General features: G+C 38.6%; 1 protein-coding gene across 5 annotated transcripts in view; it reads left to right on the top strand.

Annotated features, from left to right (window-relative positions):
• Positions 1–6,031, top strand: part of NR2C2 (nuclear receptor subfamily 2 group C member 2) — a 102,665-nt gene extending 96,634 nt beyond the window's left edge. For all 5 annotated transcript variants that reach the window (XM_030206177.1, XM_030206180.1, XM_030206175.1 and 2 more), the window contains one exon: positions 3,048–6,031. In XM_030206177.1, the coding sequence (XP_030062037.1) occupies positions 3,048–3,222 (175 nt within the window). In that variant the 3' untranslated portion in view covers positions 3,223–6,031. The remainder of the gene's footprint in view (positions 1–3,047) is intronic.
• The last annotated feature ends 8,408 nt before the right edge of the window (positions 6,032–14,439 follow it).

The following is a 14,439-nucleotide window of genomic DNA, read 5'->3' as shown; positions in this document are numbered from 1 at the left end:
ATAATAGTCGTCATGGCGGATGCCTTGTGCAAGGAGGGTGTGTTGGTTCATCCCTATTTAGTTAATTTTCTGACCCAAGCAAAGTTGTATAGAGAGATCAAGGAAACCACAAGATGGGTGGTTCAGTTCCCACAGGAGTTGGAATAGATGGTCAACTCATCCAAAAGCAAGCTGATCCCATTAGAGACACTAGAATATTTGGGAGAGTGTTTCAGCACCTGGCAGGGAAAACTGTTACTGACCAAGGAAAGGGTGAAGAAATTATGGTTTCTGTTCAGGAGTCTACTTAGCCTAGCAAATCCAAAGGCCTAGGATTATCTGTGACCTGTGACAGTGAGTGTTGGTGCCATGGGCCAGAGCTCATATGTACCTGCTACAGAGAGCTCTTCTGTCTCATTGGTCTCATCAGACACAGAAGCTAAAGGTGTCTCTGACCTTCACAAGAAAGGTGAGGAGCAGCCTTTTGTAGTGGCTGCAGTCCTCCAGCCTATGCTGAGGTATGAATCTGGAGATACCAGATTGTACTATGATTGTACTGGCACCAGTCTCAGCAGTTGAGAAGTCCATTATTGAGGTGAGATAGCTCAAGAATGCTGGTCGACAAAGGAAACAGGTTGGCTGATCAACTGATTGGAAGCAAGAACAATATGACTAGTTCTGCTAGTGTTACTGCAGTTGGTGTGGACGAAGGCAGTGCAAATGATGTTGGACAATGCAACAGTAATAGCCTGTGTAAATTTGATAAGGAGGAACCAAATGTCAGTAGATGTTTGAAGAGGAGAGGATATTGATGAGCTGAGTAAAGAGACATTTGCTGGCCCTAGTAGCAGCTCATCTGGCTAGAGTGAAAAAAATGTCTAGGCCGACTTTCTAAGCAGAAACACCCTAGACCACCCAGGAGAGTGGAGTCAGGCAGAAGAGGTCTTTACATGTATTGTCCAGCATTGGAGAAGACCAGTCAGAGATCCCATCATGACAGCTACAAACACAAAAGTTTCCAAATGTTACAGTCACAGGAAGGAACATCACTCAGGAGTAGATGCTCTGGTACAGCCATGGCCGTAAGCTGGGCTGTTATATGTATTTCTGCCATGGCCCTTACTGGGAAGAACCTTGTAAAGAACACAAAAGCTCTGTCACTCATATGAAACTGCTGAATCCATCATATTAAATATAATACTACAAAGTGAAGTGAGTGACTCTCAGAACATCAGGAGTTTTATGTTCTCAGCTCAATATGACTGTTACGATCAAAACTGCTTCATTCAAAACCATCACTGAGTCAACCACTGTGTTTGTGATATGAGCAAAATACTGTTCAAAGTTACTATATCTCAAACTTACTACACCAAAAATACAAAATAGTCACTCACAAACACCTAGCTTGCAATATTTTAGCACCTCTGAAGCAGCATCGGAAACCCAACTGCAAGTCCCATTCTCTGTCTGGAATAAATTAACATTAGGATAGCAGAAAGATTATCTGATACCCGGATAACTTCTGATGGCCACCAAAAACCCAGATAGTGAATGCTAGTGCCCAGATTAGACCTGGCATTGAATATCTGAGTCATTTTCTGCCCAAGACGGTCAGTTCCTTTGTAATCGTTGACCACCAAGACCTAAATATTGGCCTATCCATGCATACCAAAACCAAAAAGTAAAGGTAAAAAACCCTACATGTAGTCCAAACAGAAAGCCAGGAAACAGGGGTGGACCAAAAAACCTTTACAGCCTGAGGTCGATAAAAGCAACTTTATTCAGCACCATGCATACATCATAATTCTGCTATTGGGAATGCCTACACATAGCGCATATATAAGTACATTCAGTCATGTCAGCTTGCATATTTGCATGTGTGTTTATGGCCCCAAATTTGAAGAGTTATGTGAAAACTGTTTTATGAAGTTACTCATCTGTGTTCACTCCCAGATATATATTGACTTCTGCTGCTCCTGTTCCACTCATGTTATGTCCCCAAGAATGCCTAGGTGCGGTAAACATAGATGTGTGTGCGCCATCTTACCAGGATGCCTACCTATGCATGTGCATAAAAGCGTCAATATCTGTGTGAAAAACATGCTTTTCATTTGGCAAATACTTTTATAAAATTACCCCTATAGGGATCATTTTCTGTAGACCACCTAGGTGAAGTATCCATAGAGTTTGTCAGCAATTTTCAAAGAGAAAATTCACCTATGTAGGCAGAAAAGCCTTCATATGCTTTGCATTTTCTTCTTCTGTGAGCCAGGGAACGGAGGAAAATGAACATGCGTGAATTATGTACTTGATTTTTTCAATCTGAACAAGTCTTTATAGATGCTCTTTTTTAATGTGGCAGAAAGCATGCACAAGTTGTGATGCCTGTGCATGCTTTTTAGACACTCTACCTGGGTAAAGATCTATTCACCCAGTTAGATCCCTTTTGAAAAATGATATGTAAAGTTTTAAGTCAACTGCAGGGAATAGTATTATTAATATAACCTAGCTTTCATGAAGTATAGAAGCCATGAGAACAAAATTTATCATTTATGGCCATTGAAGACATCAGAGCCAGTCTATGTGCTATTGTGGATTTTTTTGAGGTCGGTAGTTGAGTGAAATTTATATTAATGTAGAAGTTTGTATTGCCAACTGATTTTGAATAATAAAAATACCTGGTTTGCTCCTTGGGCTAGGAGGGTTGGGTACAAAGAACTGTCATTGGCCTCATTCATTTCAAGGGCCCTGCATATAGGGACTTGCTTCTGATATCACTCAGGAACACCAACTCTCTAAGAGGTATTGGGCCATACCTAATCTTTGGGGAGGCCTGGTCTGGCTGAATTGCCCCTGGCTTCACACTGCTTCCAGATAGATTTGAGAGTGGGTAGGAGGACTGATATCCAAATTCCAGAGGGAAATAATTACCACAATTCCGGGAGTGTACCACACCATACACATAGCCAAAGCATTTAATATGCAGATCAGCTGTGTCAAATTGCTACTCCAGAGATGCTGTGTATAGGAAGTTGTTGGCTTCTAACTTTCTGGAATATCTTTTCTAGGCTCGCTCGAATCCTTGTCCGCCTCCCAGCACTCCGACTCATGAGTTCCAGCATTACAGAAGAACTTTTTTTTACTGGTCTCATTGGCAATGTTCCAATTGATAGCATAATCCCTTATATCCTAAAAATGGAGACTGCTGAATATAATGGCCAGATAACGGGCACAGCATCTTAGAAGAAACAAAAACTGTTTGGAACTGGTAAACCACACACCTAAGAAGCTACATGAGCAAAAGTAGTAACTCTCTAGTCCATGCGGATATTTCTAGTCTTAGTGCTGTTATATGTTTCCTGTCAAATGACTTCTCATCTATTTATTCCCTGTGAAAAATACAGATAAGAACAGGCATAATCAAATGTCGAAGTTGGGACAGCCGATGAATTAACACTAGAATTTTTAAAATAATGTCAGAGATTAGTATTGATATTAGTATTAAAAAGTACTGAAATAAAGAACAGCCTGTATATACGAAATGTCCTTGGACTTAGCAGGGTGATAAGGATATTAGCACTTTTCTGAGCACTTCCTGTCAAAACAATGACATCGATATCCTTCTTAGGAAACAGGGCACATGGAGACTTTTGTATGCCTTTAGCCAAAATGCTAGTGCTTTCTGTGAAAACATAGATGGATCCAGCAGACAATCATTTGTGCAGAGAAAAAGATGTCCCCATTTATTGGTAAATGTGCACTGCTAAAGTTTCATTCAACTGAACTCTGCTTAACTAACCTTTGGTTTGATTTGCAGTGGGAAATTGGTAAAAGAGCTGTAGCACAATCAATGACAAATTTATATACCTTGAAAGGTATAAAAATGCACAAGAAGTAAATATTTTTCAGTGGAAAAATGCTGTAGACGAGGTTGCAGTCTGATACTCCAAGGGGACAGACTTGGGAGCAACAGGAAATATTTCTTTACGGAAGCGTAGTGGATGCATGGAGCAGCCTCCCAGGGTTAATGTTGGAGAAAAAAAAAATAGTAATGGAATTCAAAATAGCCTGGGACAAGCACAGAGGATCACTAATTGTGAAGAAATGAGGGGAAAGTCGGAGATCAGCTGGGGTCTATGGCAGTGAAATCGGGCAGACTAGCTGAGCTTTAGACCCTTCATCTGCCATCATATTCTCCCTTTCTATGAAATAGTAAATATGAAAGAAATTATGTAAATTGGAAGGTGTGGAGACCAGCTGCTTGCCAGGATAGATCTTGATTCCTTAAAGGATTTTTCCCCTTTGTTGGCTATGACACCAGTCTTTCTTCAGTAGGGCCTATAATGCTCAAAAGTTCAACTTCTAATGCCTCTTCAGTCTCAATTTGATGATTATTTATTATTTCAGTTGTACCCTTGCCACCTGTACAAACATGTTATTATAGCAGCAGTTACTGCTTAGCACCATTTCTTTCCAGAACAGCACTGTGTTTTAACAAAGAGGGTGGAGGCTGATTACAGAAGTACTTTGCTTTAAATCTCTTTGATCACCGAATGGATTCATCTGTCTATATAAGTTCATATACAGTCACAATATAAGTTGAGGAGGGGCAAGGCTAAAAGTTATGTGGAAACCACTCTCCAAATTAGGTTTTCTGTTTAAGTGGACTGCATAAATAGTAGCCCTTACATACATGGAATACTTATCTGTATAGGTATCCATATAAAGTAAGACTGTATGTTTAGCAGGAGGAGCTCATACGGATAGGTGGGCGAATTGCGCTGTGGCTGTTTGGCTGAACGTTGCCCTCATTCAGTAATTTCTAAACATTTTTGAGCTGAGGTCGCTCTTCAGCTGTGTAGCTTGTATCTGTTTGAGAGGGGGGGGGGCAATTTTTAAAGGGATTTATGCAAACAAATAGCAAAAAACTGTTTCCAAATTGCCCTCCCCCTTTCTGCAGGAGCAGGAGGGGATCTGGCTGCAGTATGCCCCAAAATTTTATTTTGAAATCCCAACATGTTCATTTCCCTGCATACATTATACATGTAGCATATGTGGGGAACAAGATCTCCACAGCACTGTTGGTGAGCAGGTTTTTACTCCACAGGGAAGTTCTCTTTGCAGGCCTATGGGTACAAGGTGCCCACATTGGCTCATAGTTCTCCTTTTAAAGGATGTTTGCATACACGTCTGTTAAGAACCAGAAAGAACAAGGATTTGTAATGTACTATGGCAGACCTGGCTGTTCATTAAGTGCCGGGTATCCACAGCTCTGTAGAGTAAAATGTTTTCAAACACCCTATAAAGCAGATTCATCGCACTAGAATATTTGTCCCTTCTTATACTGAGGGCACTTTGCAAACCATGTGCTGTGCTCCGCCAGGCTCGAAGTACACATGGGCATTGTAATATATGTAATTTTAGCATTGTTGGGAGTGAACAGTGTTTGTTTTTCATATTTTCAGAAGTACACACGCATCTAGGGGCCAATGTTTATGAAGAATTATACATCTGCCCCCAGGTTCTATGTATGATGCACAGATGTGGGCGTGCTGCTGAGATGTGCGTGCAAATTAATTGGTTAATGAGCTCTGGGTGTTAATTGGCACTTATTAAAACTTGCACATGCATCTGCTATTCTATCAGACAGGGTGCCTAACTGTAATAGCATGTAAGTCAAAAGGGGATGTGACCAGGGGTGTTCTGAAAAGTTGTGTGTGTAGATATAGAATACGGCCTTAGCGCTGCTAACTTGGATGCCAGTATTTATACCAGGTTTTCAGCAGGCGTAAGTTTGGCACCTAAAGTTAGGTAAGGCATTCGGTTCTAAGTGCTGTTCGATAAAGGCTGCACCTATGTTTCAGCTCCATTTACTGAATCTGGTCCCTGAAAATGGCTGACAAGATTGGGCATCTTTATTTACACACTGGACTAAATTCTGTAAATTACACCTTAAAAAATCGGTGCCGAAAAAAGAAATGCACTTAGTGTTATTCTATAAACCTCACCTAAAGTTAGGTACAGTTTATAGAATATGTGTAGCACCTGTCCCTGCGACTAAAATTTAGATGCAACCATTTCTACCAACTAAAACCTGGTGGAAATGTCCCATGCCTAATTTAGACACAGATTGGGCGTATCAATTTTCAGGAATGCCCATAGCCATGTCCCCTTTTGTGATCTACACGTTAGAATTTATGTGTACCACTTTACAGAATATGCTTAGAAAGTTGCGTGCATAAATTCTAATTAGTGTCAATTAGTACCTATATTGCTTGCTAGTGGCCACTTATTGGCGCTAATTAGCTTGTTAAGCAATTAAGTTGCATGCGCAAATCAGCTATGCGCACTGATTTGCATGCATTCTAAAATCTAGAGCTGTACAGTGTACATGTGAATTTTATAACAAGGCACCTAGATGTGGAGGCTGGGTAAATCCAGGAATCCTGCAGAAATGTACAGTAAAAGTAACCTGTGTACATTTATCCCCACTTAGGAGCAGTGTAAGTGTCTGCTGATATGTATGGAAATTGTGATGCAATCTGACCCCACACATGGCAATATAGAGTCCTTTAAAATTATGCACACAAGGGACAATTTTATATGTGTATACTGATAATATATGTGCCAAAACAAACCTTTTAAAAATTACATACACATATTTACACCATTTTTGCAGTAGGTGTAAATTTGTGCTCCACTGGGAGTCATTCTAGGAGCCTTTTTTATGAAGGCACTTAGATGTCTATGTTGCCATTGGAAATTTCACATAGATGCCCTGTTCTATTAGTCCCCCTCCCCCAACATGTGCTTAATGTAGTTTCTCTTTGAAAATTAATATGTGTGGTAAGAGGGCAGGCGTTGCAAAATGGGAGCTGATAGTTCTGTCTGCTTGGGAGCAGGCGTAATGTTAGTGGGTAATGCATGATTACTGAACAAAACCAAAACTTCACCGGATCAGTATACAGTATTGTAGACCATTCAAACTACAGCAAATGAACTTTCAATCACATTTAAACTTAGAGATGCTGAGATTTTATAATTTTTAAGATTTTTTAAAATTTTTAATTAACCGGAAGGAAAAAGCCTCAGATAACTTTGCTCTTCAATCATAGCTTAAAAAACCTCCAGGTTTTTAATACGTTTCTTTTACTTAAAAAGATAAAAAGCTACGGGCACTGTTTACTAAGGTGTGCTAGCGTTTTTAGCGCGCGATAATGCTAGAGACACCCATAGGAATATATGGCTGTCTCTAGCGTTAGTGTGCGCTAAAAACGCTACCACGCCCACAGCACAGCTTAGTAAACAGGGCCCTAAGTAATTTGTCTTTTTAAGTAAAAGAAACATATTAAAAACTGGGAGGTTTTAAAGCCTATGATTGAAGAGCAGAGGTGCAAAGTTCATATACACCTGCACATTTCTGAGGCTTTTTCCTCCTGGTTAATTAAAAAAAAAAAAATGAAACATTATAAATTCTCAGCATCTTTAAGTTTAAATGGGTTTGAATGGTCTACAAGAATACGGAGAACTTTTGGTTGTGTTCAGTGACTATATTTACTTCACTCTTCTTTTGAGATATTGGTGGATAATGTGTGTGCATGTAAATCATAATTCTGCCCATCCTGTGGCCAAACTCCTCCTTTGAGCTCGCCTACTCTGCAAGCATGCGCCTGCTTGCATCGCACATAGGTTGTTTTAATAAGAGGCATTTTGCACATGTAAAACAGCGTTGTGGAGGCTAACTCTAGAAGGAGCCTGTTAGATTTAGGTGGCAAGTAAGCATGTAAGTCTCGTCATTTTAAACACGTACACACTTAAATGACAGTGTTCCAGTGACAAACGCACTTGGTTACAAAGGAGTAACTTTTTACAAGTGGGCACTCAAGTGGGCAGAGTTTGGGCAAAGTGCAAGTCAGAAGCGTAATTGCACACGTTACTTATAGAATACTGTCATCTATATGCATTCTTCTTTGACAGTCTAGACGCCTGCATTTGTACTTGCTCTATGGCTGATGTAGGTAGTCAAGCCTAAAATATATGTGCATATTTTCCCTGCTACACTAAGTATTCGATAAACGAAAGTAACATAGTAGATGACAGCAGATAAAGAGCTGTCCAGTTCATCCAGTCTGGCCAACAAGATAAATTGATAGCATAAGGTATGATGCGATACTAATAGGCTCCATGTAGACACCCCCTTTATAGAATTGCCCTCTATATAGACAAAAAAGGTTTAGAAAATTGCCCTCCATAAGTAGCTGTGTACTGTACTTTGGAAATATACCCCAGGTACCACTGTTTATTCTGCTTTAGTCTTACAAGTTTGGGAACATTTTTCCAGGCATTACGCAATAAAATGTGAGATAGTTCTAGAGCTCTAAGTGGCTTTAGCAAATGTGTGTGCATCTAGAGTCTTGGGTCTCTGTACTTTATTCACTATTCCTGGCCTCACGTGAACTCCTACCCTCCCCAGCTTCCAAATCCACAGAGAAAGATTTTTTTAAATTTAATATTTATTGATTTCTTAAGATTTCAATACAACTCCATTAGATGATAACACAAAAGATCACATAGGCAAAGGCAATATTCCCCACATATCAAACAGAGAAAACAAAAGGAGAAATACAACCTATAAAGTGGAAGAGAAGCCAATTCACAGTAAAGATATAGAAGAAAAACAGGTTTCAACAAACCATCCTGACATACCAATACCTAAATTCCCTATATCCATCCCCTCAACAGTATGCTGGTCACTACTGGCCATTACCTCTAGTCCGTTCATAGTTTCACACTTACTCTTCCAATTGTTCTGGGTCAAGAAATACATATTCATGACCCTGAAACTTCACGGAACATTTCTGTGGAAACTTCAAAAAGAAACTTATTCCAAGAGCTTAAACTCCTTCCTGATTTTCTCTGATTTTACCAGAGATATCAGGAAAGACATAAATCTTAGGTCCATGAAATAACTGTGACCCAGATTTTTAACCTATCCAAAGCTAACGTCAGTCATTTCATCACTAACATTTCCTTGATTGAAGTCTCCAACCATGTCATCAGGTCCACGGAAGTATAATCAATTCCACCCTCCTCAACAACCAAACACCTCTCAAAATCTTTAACATTGGCTCTGGATACCTTAGGAGTTGAGGAGTCGTTTAAATGAAGATTCTCTCTAAAATAATAAAGCATTTCCACTGTGGAAATAAATTGACTAAATGGAAAAATTAATAAAACACAAATTATTATAATGAGCAGTGTTTTCCATTATATTACTCCCTTTACTAAGATTAGGTGAGAAGACTTGAGAATCCAAACATTGATGGTACTAAGTTCACCCTCAACCAACCTAAATTTAGAGACAGTGATTCCTGAAAACATACACAACTAGAACAAATAATTAGTGAGGATAGATTCCATTCTTCTAATTAACCTCCACAATGCCACATTTGTCACCTCTCTAGGTGGAATTATGGGAAGAAGAAGTTGAACACACATCTTGTGACTGAGTCAAATCAATAAAAGGCTTCCCCAGCTCCAGTGCCTCATTAATTCCTAGAGTGGAACTTGGAATCCATTGTACCCCTCTCCAGTTCAGAATAAGTGCTGGTCCCTCAACAATCAAGGAGATAAGGGGTGGAGAGGAAGCTCTTATATTTTAAAATAGGCTAGTGACTTTAGAGGTTAAACAACCATATACTATTTAAAAAAAAGAAAAAAACCACACCAGCCAGTCCAACTAATGATTGATTGGATTTTCTTGAAATGGACATACTGGCTAGAGTAGGCAAGACACAATTTTGCCCATGTTGCTTTCTCTTTTGGTCTAATTACTAGATTTAATATTTTTTATTATATTTTATTTCATATAATGTACTTTAGGAGATATGTTTTATATCTTATATCACTGTCCCTTTTTCATGTTGTATTCATGTTACATGTGTGCTGCATGCGTGAGTTGCTGCTGATAATCAGTACAGTGGCACCCCTGATTCAATATAATAAAGTTGTGAGTGACTACATAGGAGGAATTAACTGAAATTAGAATATAAACCTAAATCAGTGAATTGACTTGCCAAATAAAGCATCTAAAACACTGGTAGTATTTCTGCTTTAACTCTTCTCTTTGTCCTGGGCACTGAGTGATCTTTGGGGCTGTTTACTAGCATAGGGCAGAATGTGTGACAAGTATTGCTTCATCTTTAGTGCAATTTTATAGATGTTTAGACATTTGAAACAATCAGAATCAAATTCAATAATATAATCTGTAAAAATATGATTTATGATGCAGACCTGTGGCTTTATTATTATTATTATTGTTGTTGTTATTTAAACAGTGACACAAGGGATTATATACAGATCATATGAAATAAATTGGATTGTGTTTGCTCTTGATTTTGCTATTGAAAAATAAGAGTCTGGTACAGTTGGTATCCGAGGTCTCTATCAAAAGGGTCCAAGCTCAGAATAAAAGTGCTGTGCCTCAGATAATGCATGATAGGATGTGTCCAGGATACATTATCATGGTCTGCAAGACATTCCTAGTATTTGTCTGTTTAGGACCCTGTCTAATACATATTACTGGTAAAATACATCCCCATGCCTTACCTTTATGTAGCCAAGAAAGCATATGGATGTCACTATCAAGTGTTTATTAACATTTAATAGATGTGTAAATATATATTTTATTTTAGGGGGGCGGGGAGGCAGAGAATTTGTTGCAGAAATATATTGCAGATTTCTAATTATAGTAGCTACTGATATTTCAAGAGGTCAAGCACTTCTTAAAAAAGCAATATTTAAACACATTGCCACTGAGCAGTAATAAAAATATCTGTAAATGATTTTACATTTTTTGCCATTAATTACATAGCTACAAAATGTTAATAAACCAGGTAGCAAAAAATTAAGTCTTGTATTATATGTCAGGTTTGTCTACTGTCAAGCTCCACAAAAACTCTACCTGAACCATGAATGTTTTGAGGCTTTTTAAGTTTGTGGCCTTAAGCTGTATCTGCTTAGGAAGGATTTCAGAATTTCTGAAGCCAGCTGTATTTTTAGGATGACTTAATTCATAACTGTCAGCATAGAAAAGATAAAAAAACAAGATTAAAACTTCAAATCTGCCCATAAAATTAAGCCATGGAGTTTCTGTGAAGCACCTGCACAGTTGTCTGAATCGAACCCATATCCCTGGATTCTATAAAGGGTGCCCAAATTTGCATGTAATCCTGAAATCTTTGCGGATATAAAGTAGTTAACGAGCCATCAATCAATAACTGACTGTGATGTTTATTGACTCTAATGTGGATCTGGCTATATGTGATTCTGTAAAGATCCATGTGCCACCCAGAAGGGGGTGTGACTATGGGAGGGGCAGAGGCAGGTCCGGGGCGTTCCAAAGAATTATGCACAGTGCTGCTGTTTAGAGAATAGCTCTGAGCGCATGTTTTTCTGCTGCCATTTACTGAATCCAGCCCGTAGAGGGGAATTCTAGAAATGGTGCTGAAGAACAGATGCTTGAAAAGATCAGCACTAAGCGGTATCCTGCACAGGACGCGAGCTCTCTATAGAATAGTGCTAGTGCCAATTCCCACACTTAACTGAGGGGGGCCCTTTTGCAGAGCGGTGCTTGCTTTTTTGTGACTACCGCTGCCCCCCCCCCCCCCCCCCGAAATGGCTTGTGCATTAACCTGGTGGTAATTTGACATCGCCACGCACTGCCCAGTTAGCACTGGGTTAGCGTGGAAGTCCTTATTGCCACCTCAGTGGCGGTAAGGGCTCCCTGTCGCACAGCCATGGCCATGTGTGCTGGGGGCTTTTTTTTCCCTGCAGCTTGGTAAAAGGGCCCCTGAGGCACCAGACTTACACCTACTGAAACTTGGTGTAAAATGCTGGTACCCAAGTTAGGCTCACTGAGGCCATATTCTCTAATTGGACTACCCCTTCCGTGTCCATGGTCACGCCTCCTTTTGAGTTACCCGGTATGCATTATAGAAGAGTACACAGCCAGATGAAGGCATACATTTTAATGAGTGCCAATTGACTTCAATAATTGGGTGTCATCACCTAATTATTGATAGGGGCTCATTACTCAATTTACGCAGCACGCAAATCTGAATGCCAAATAATAGTGTAACGTGTAAAATGCCAAGTATGGTAGATTGTGCAGTATAGAAATTTTCAGAAATAAATACGATCCAGGGGAATTATCAGCTTTAAAAGCCTTGAATTACCTAATGCTTACTGCACATTTATTAATTTTTTTGTTCCTCTTATTGACAGTTGCTTTCCAGTGAGATTCATGCAGTACATAGAAACTGTCATTTTACCTGCTGCACGTCCTGTGGCATTGTTTTCTCACCTTGGCTTATGATCAGTTAATCTGAAAGCCAACCACAGCAGATGAAACTGCATGGCAAGGGTCTTAAATAAACTAGTAGGATATTTCTTGGCAAGCAACAACTATTTGCACCAGTTATTAAAAACAGCTCCAACGCAAACTTACCTAGTTCTCCATTGCTTATTAAATTGTTCCCTCTTTTTGCATCACCCGGATGCTTTTACATTAATGGATACACCTGTAAAGCATTATTACTTTCATTTTTGATATGTTAGAAAGTTATTGCTATTTAACTTAACATCGCGCCCATCTTCCTTTCAGCTCTGGTGCTTCCGTATATGCACTCTTAAGAACAGACTTTTGTGTATATGTATTTCTTTTTTCTGCAGATGTGAGACATTTTTGCAGGTTCACTACTAGAAACTAAGCCACCTATATTGTATTTGTACAAAGCTATTTACGTGTGTATTAATGCATATGTGCATATATATATATATATACACACCCTGTATATAAAATGTGAATGTATATAAATATAGTATATAATATGTATTATGTACTCACATTTGTTGAAAGCAAGTTTATCATTGAGTCACCCAAGTTCTGTGTTTTTGTTTCCTCTTTATTGCTTTTTATGATGTTTCAAGGATTTTTATTAAATTATCGATCTGGCTGGTTAGAATAATATACCACGTTTTGTTATTTGGCCAAGGAACTCAAAATGGACAAGGAAAAATAAATGTAGGGACTCGTTTACTAACATGCATTAATACATGTTATGTAATGCAAATCCCATTATTTTGTATGAGATCAATTTACTACCTAGGAACATAGCTTAATTTAATGCACATTAAATATATTAAGGCAGGCCCTAAAACTCAATGTCATATGCAGACAGAAAAGTAGGTTTATTTTGCTGCAATGCATTGCCTAGTGATATTTTGCTCTTACATGTCTTCTGGAGGTTACCATCACTGGCTAAGGCTGCCCCAGAAAAGCTGTCAGTATAATCAAAGTACTGTGTAACCTTGCACTAAAAAGGATGATACAAAGATGCAGCAATCCATGTTAAAGCTGTGTAACAGTTTTCTCTGACATTTCATGTTTGCTTTCTGAATAATATTTGCTCTTTACTGTTGGACATTAGCATGCCGTCTTCAGTGTCACAATAGAACCTTGTTTTCCATTTGTCATTAAGTTGAACAACGTTTTATCAAAGGATGAGACAGGAGGATATGGTTGTGTGACCCACAGAATTCTGATGTGATGTTTTTGTTGCAGTATTAATACTGCAGAATGAACTTTATGATCTTGTGAAAAAAACAAAATGTACAAATGTGTGCAAGGTTTATATTTCACTAATTAAATGCACCTACTGTTAAGAAAAACTGGGTAGACAAACTTAGATTTGTTAACTTATCAGGTCCTCTTTAAGTCTTGATCCCAGATAGAAAAATGCTGTGCAAGCTATAGAAACTCTGAGCCATCCTGCTGTGGTTTTCTAAAACAAAGTACTGAATCCAGGTAGAAATCTTTGAATCTGGCTGGAGAGGGTTTCTAAATAATACAGAAGCTGTAAATAGAACACAGTTGGGCCTATTTTCTAAACTTATGTGGGTTTTAATGTATATTAACTGTTAACTTGGAGGCCAAAAAATCAGTTAATGCACTGCAGTAAATGCATTTTTATTTTTTTTTTTTTAGAAACTTACTGTGGAAATTCTTGTTAGGGAACAGAGAATAGGCAGGAAGTGTACTTTGCAGCTAATGCAGATGCAATTAACATGCATTAACTACTAACAGCTAATAATAATTAATAACCCTCCATTAATGCACAGTAGCATCATTGCCAGACATTAACAGTGAGATTGCTTTCCCTAATGCCCAAGCTCTTACCACATAGAATTTGCATCTACTGTGGGTTAAGATTTGTTCTTTCCATGCCTTAACTGCAAAACTTTAACAAGGTTTTAGTAAACAGGCCCCAGTATGTGAACTACTAGTCTTCAAAGGAAGAGACATATTAGAGGATTCAGGATCTAGATATAAACAGAACATTAATGATGAGTGCATAAATTTAATGTAAACTGAAACACATTGTATTTCAATTAAATCAA

Source organism: Microcaecilia unicolor, chromosome 6 (assembly GCF_901765095.1).
Source record: "Microcaecilia unicolor chromosome 6, aMicUni1.1, whole genome shotgun sequence".
NCBI lineage: Eukaryota > Metazoa > Chordata > Amphibia > Gymnophiona > Siphonopidae > Microcaecilia > Microcaecilia unicolor.
Note: the sequence above shows the minus strand (reverse complement) of the source record. Positions and strands in the feature narration are given on the sequence as shown.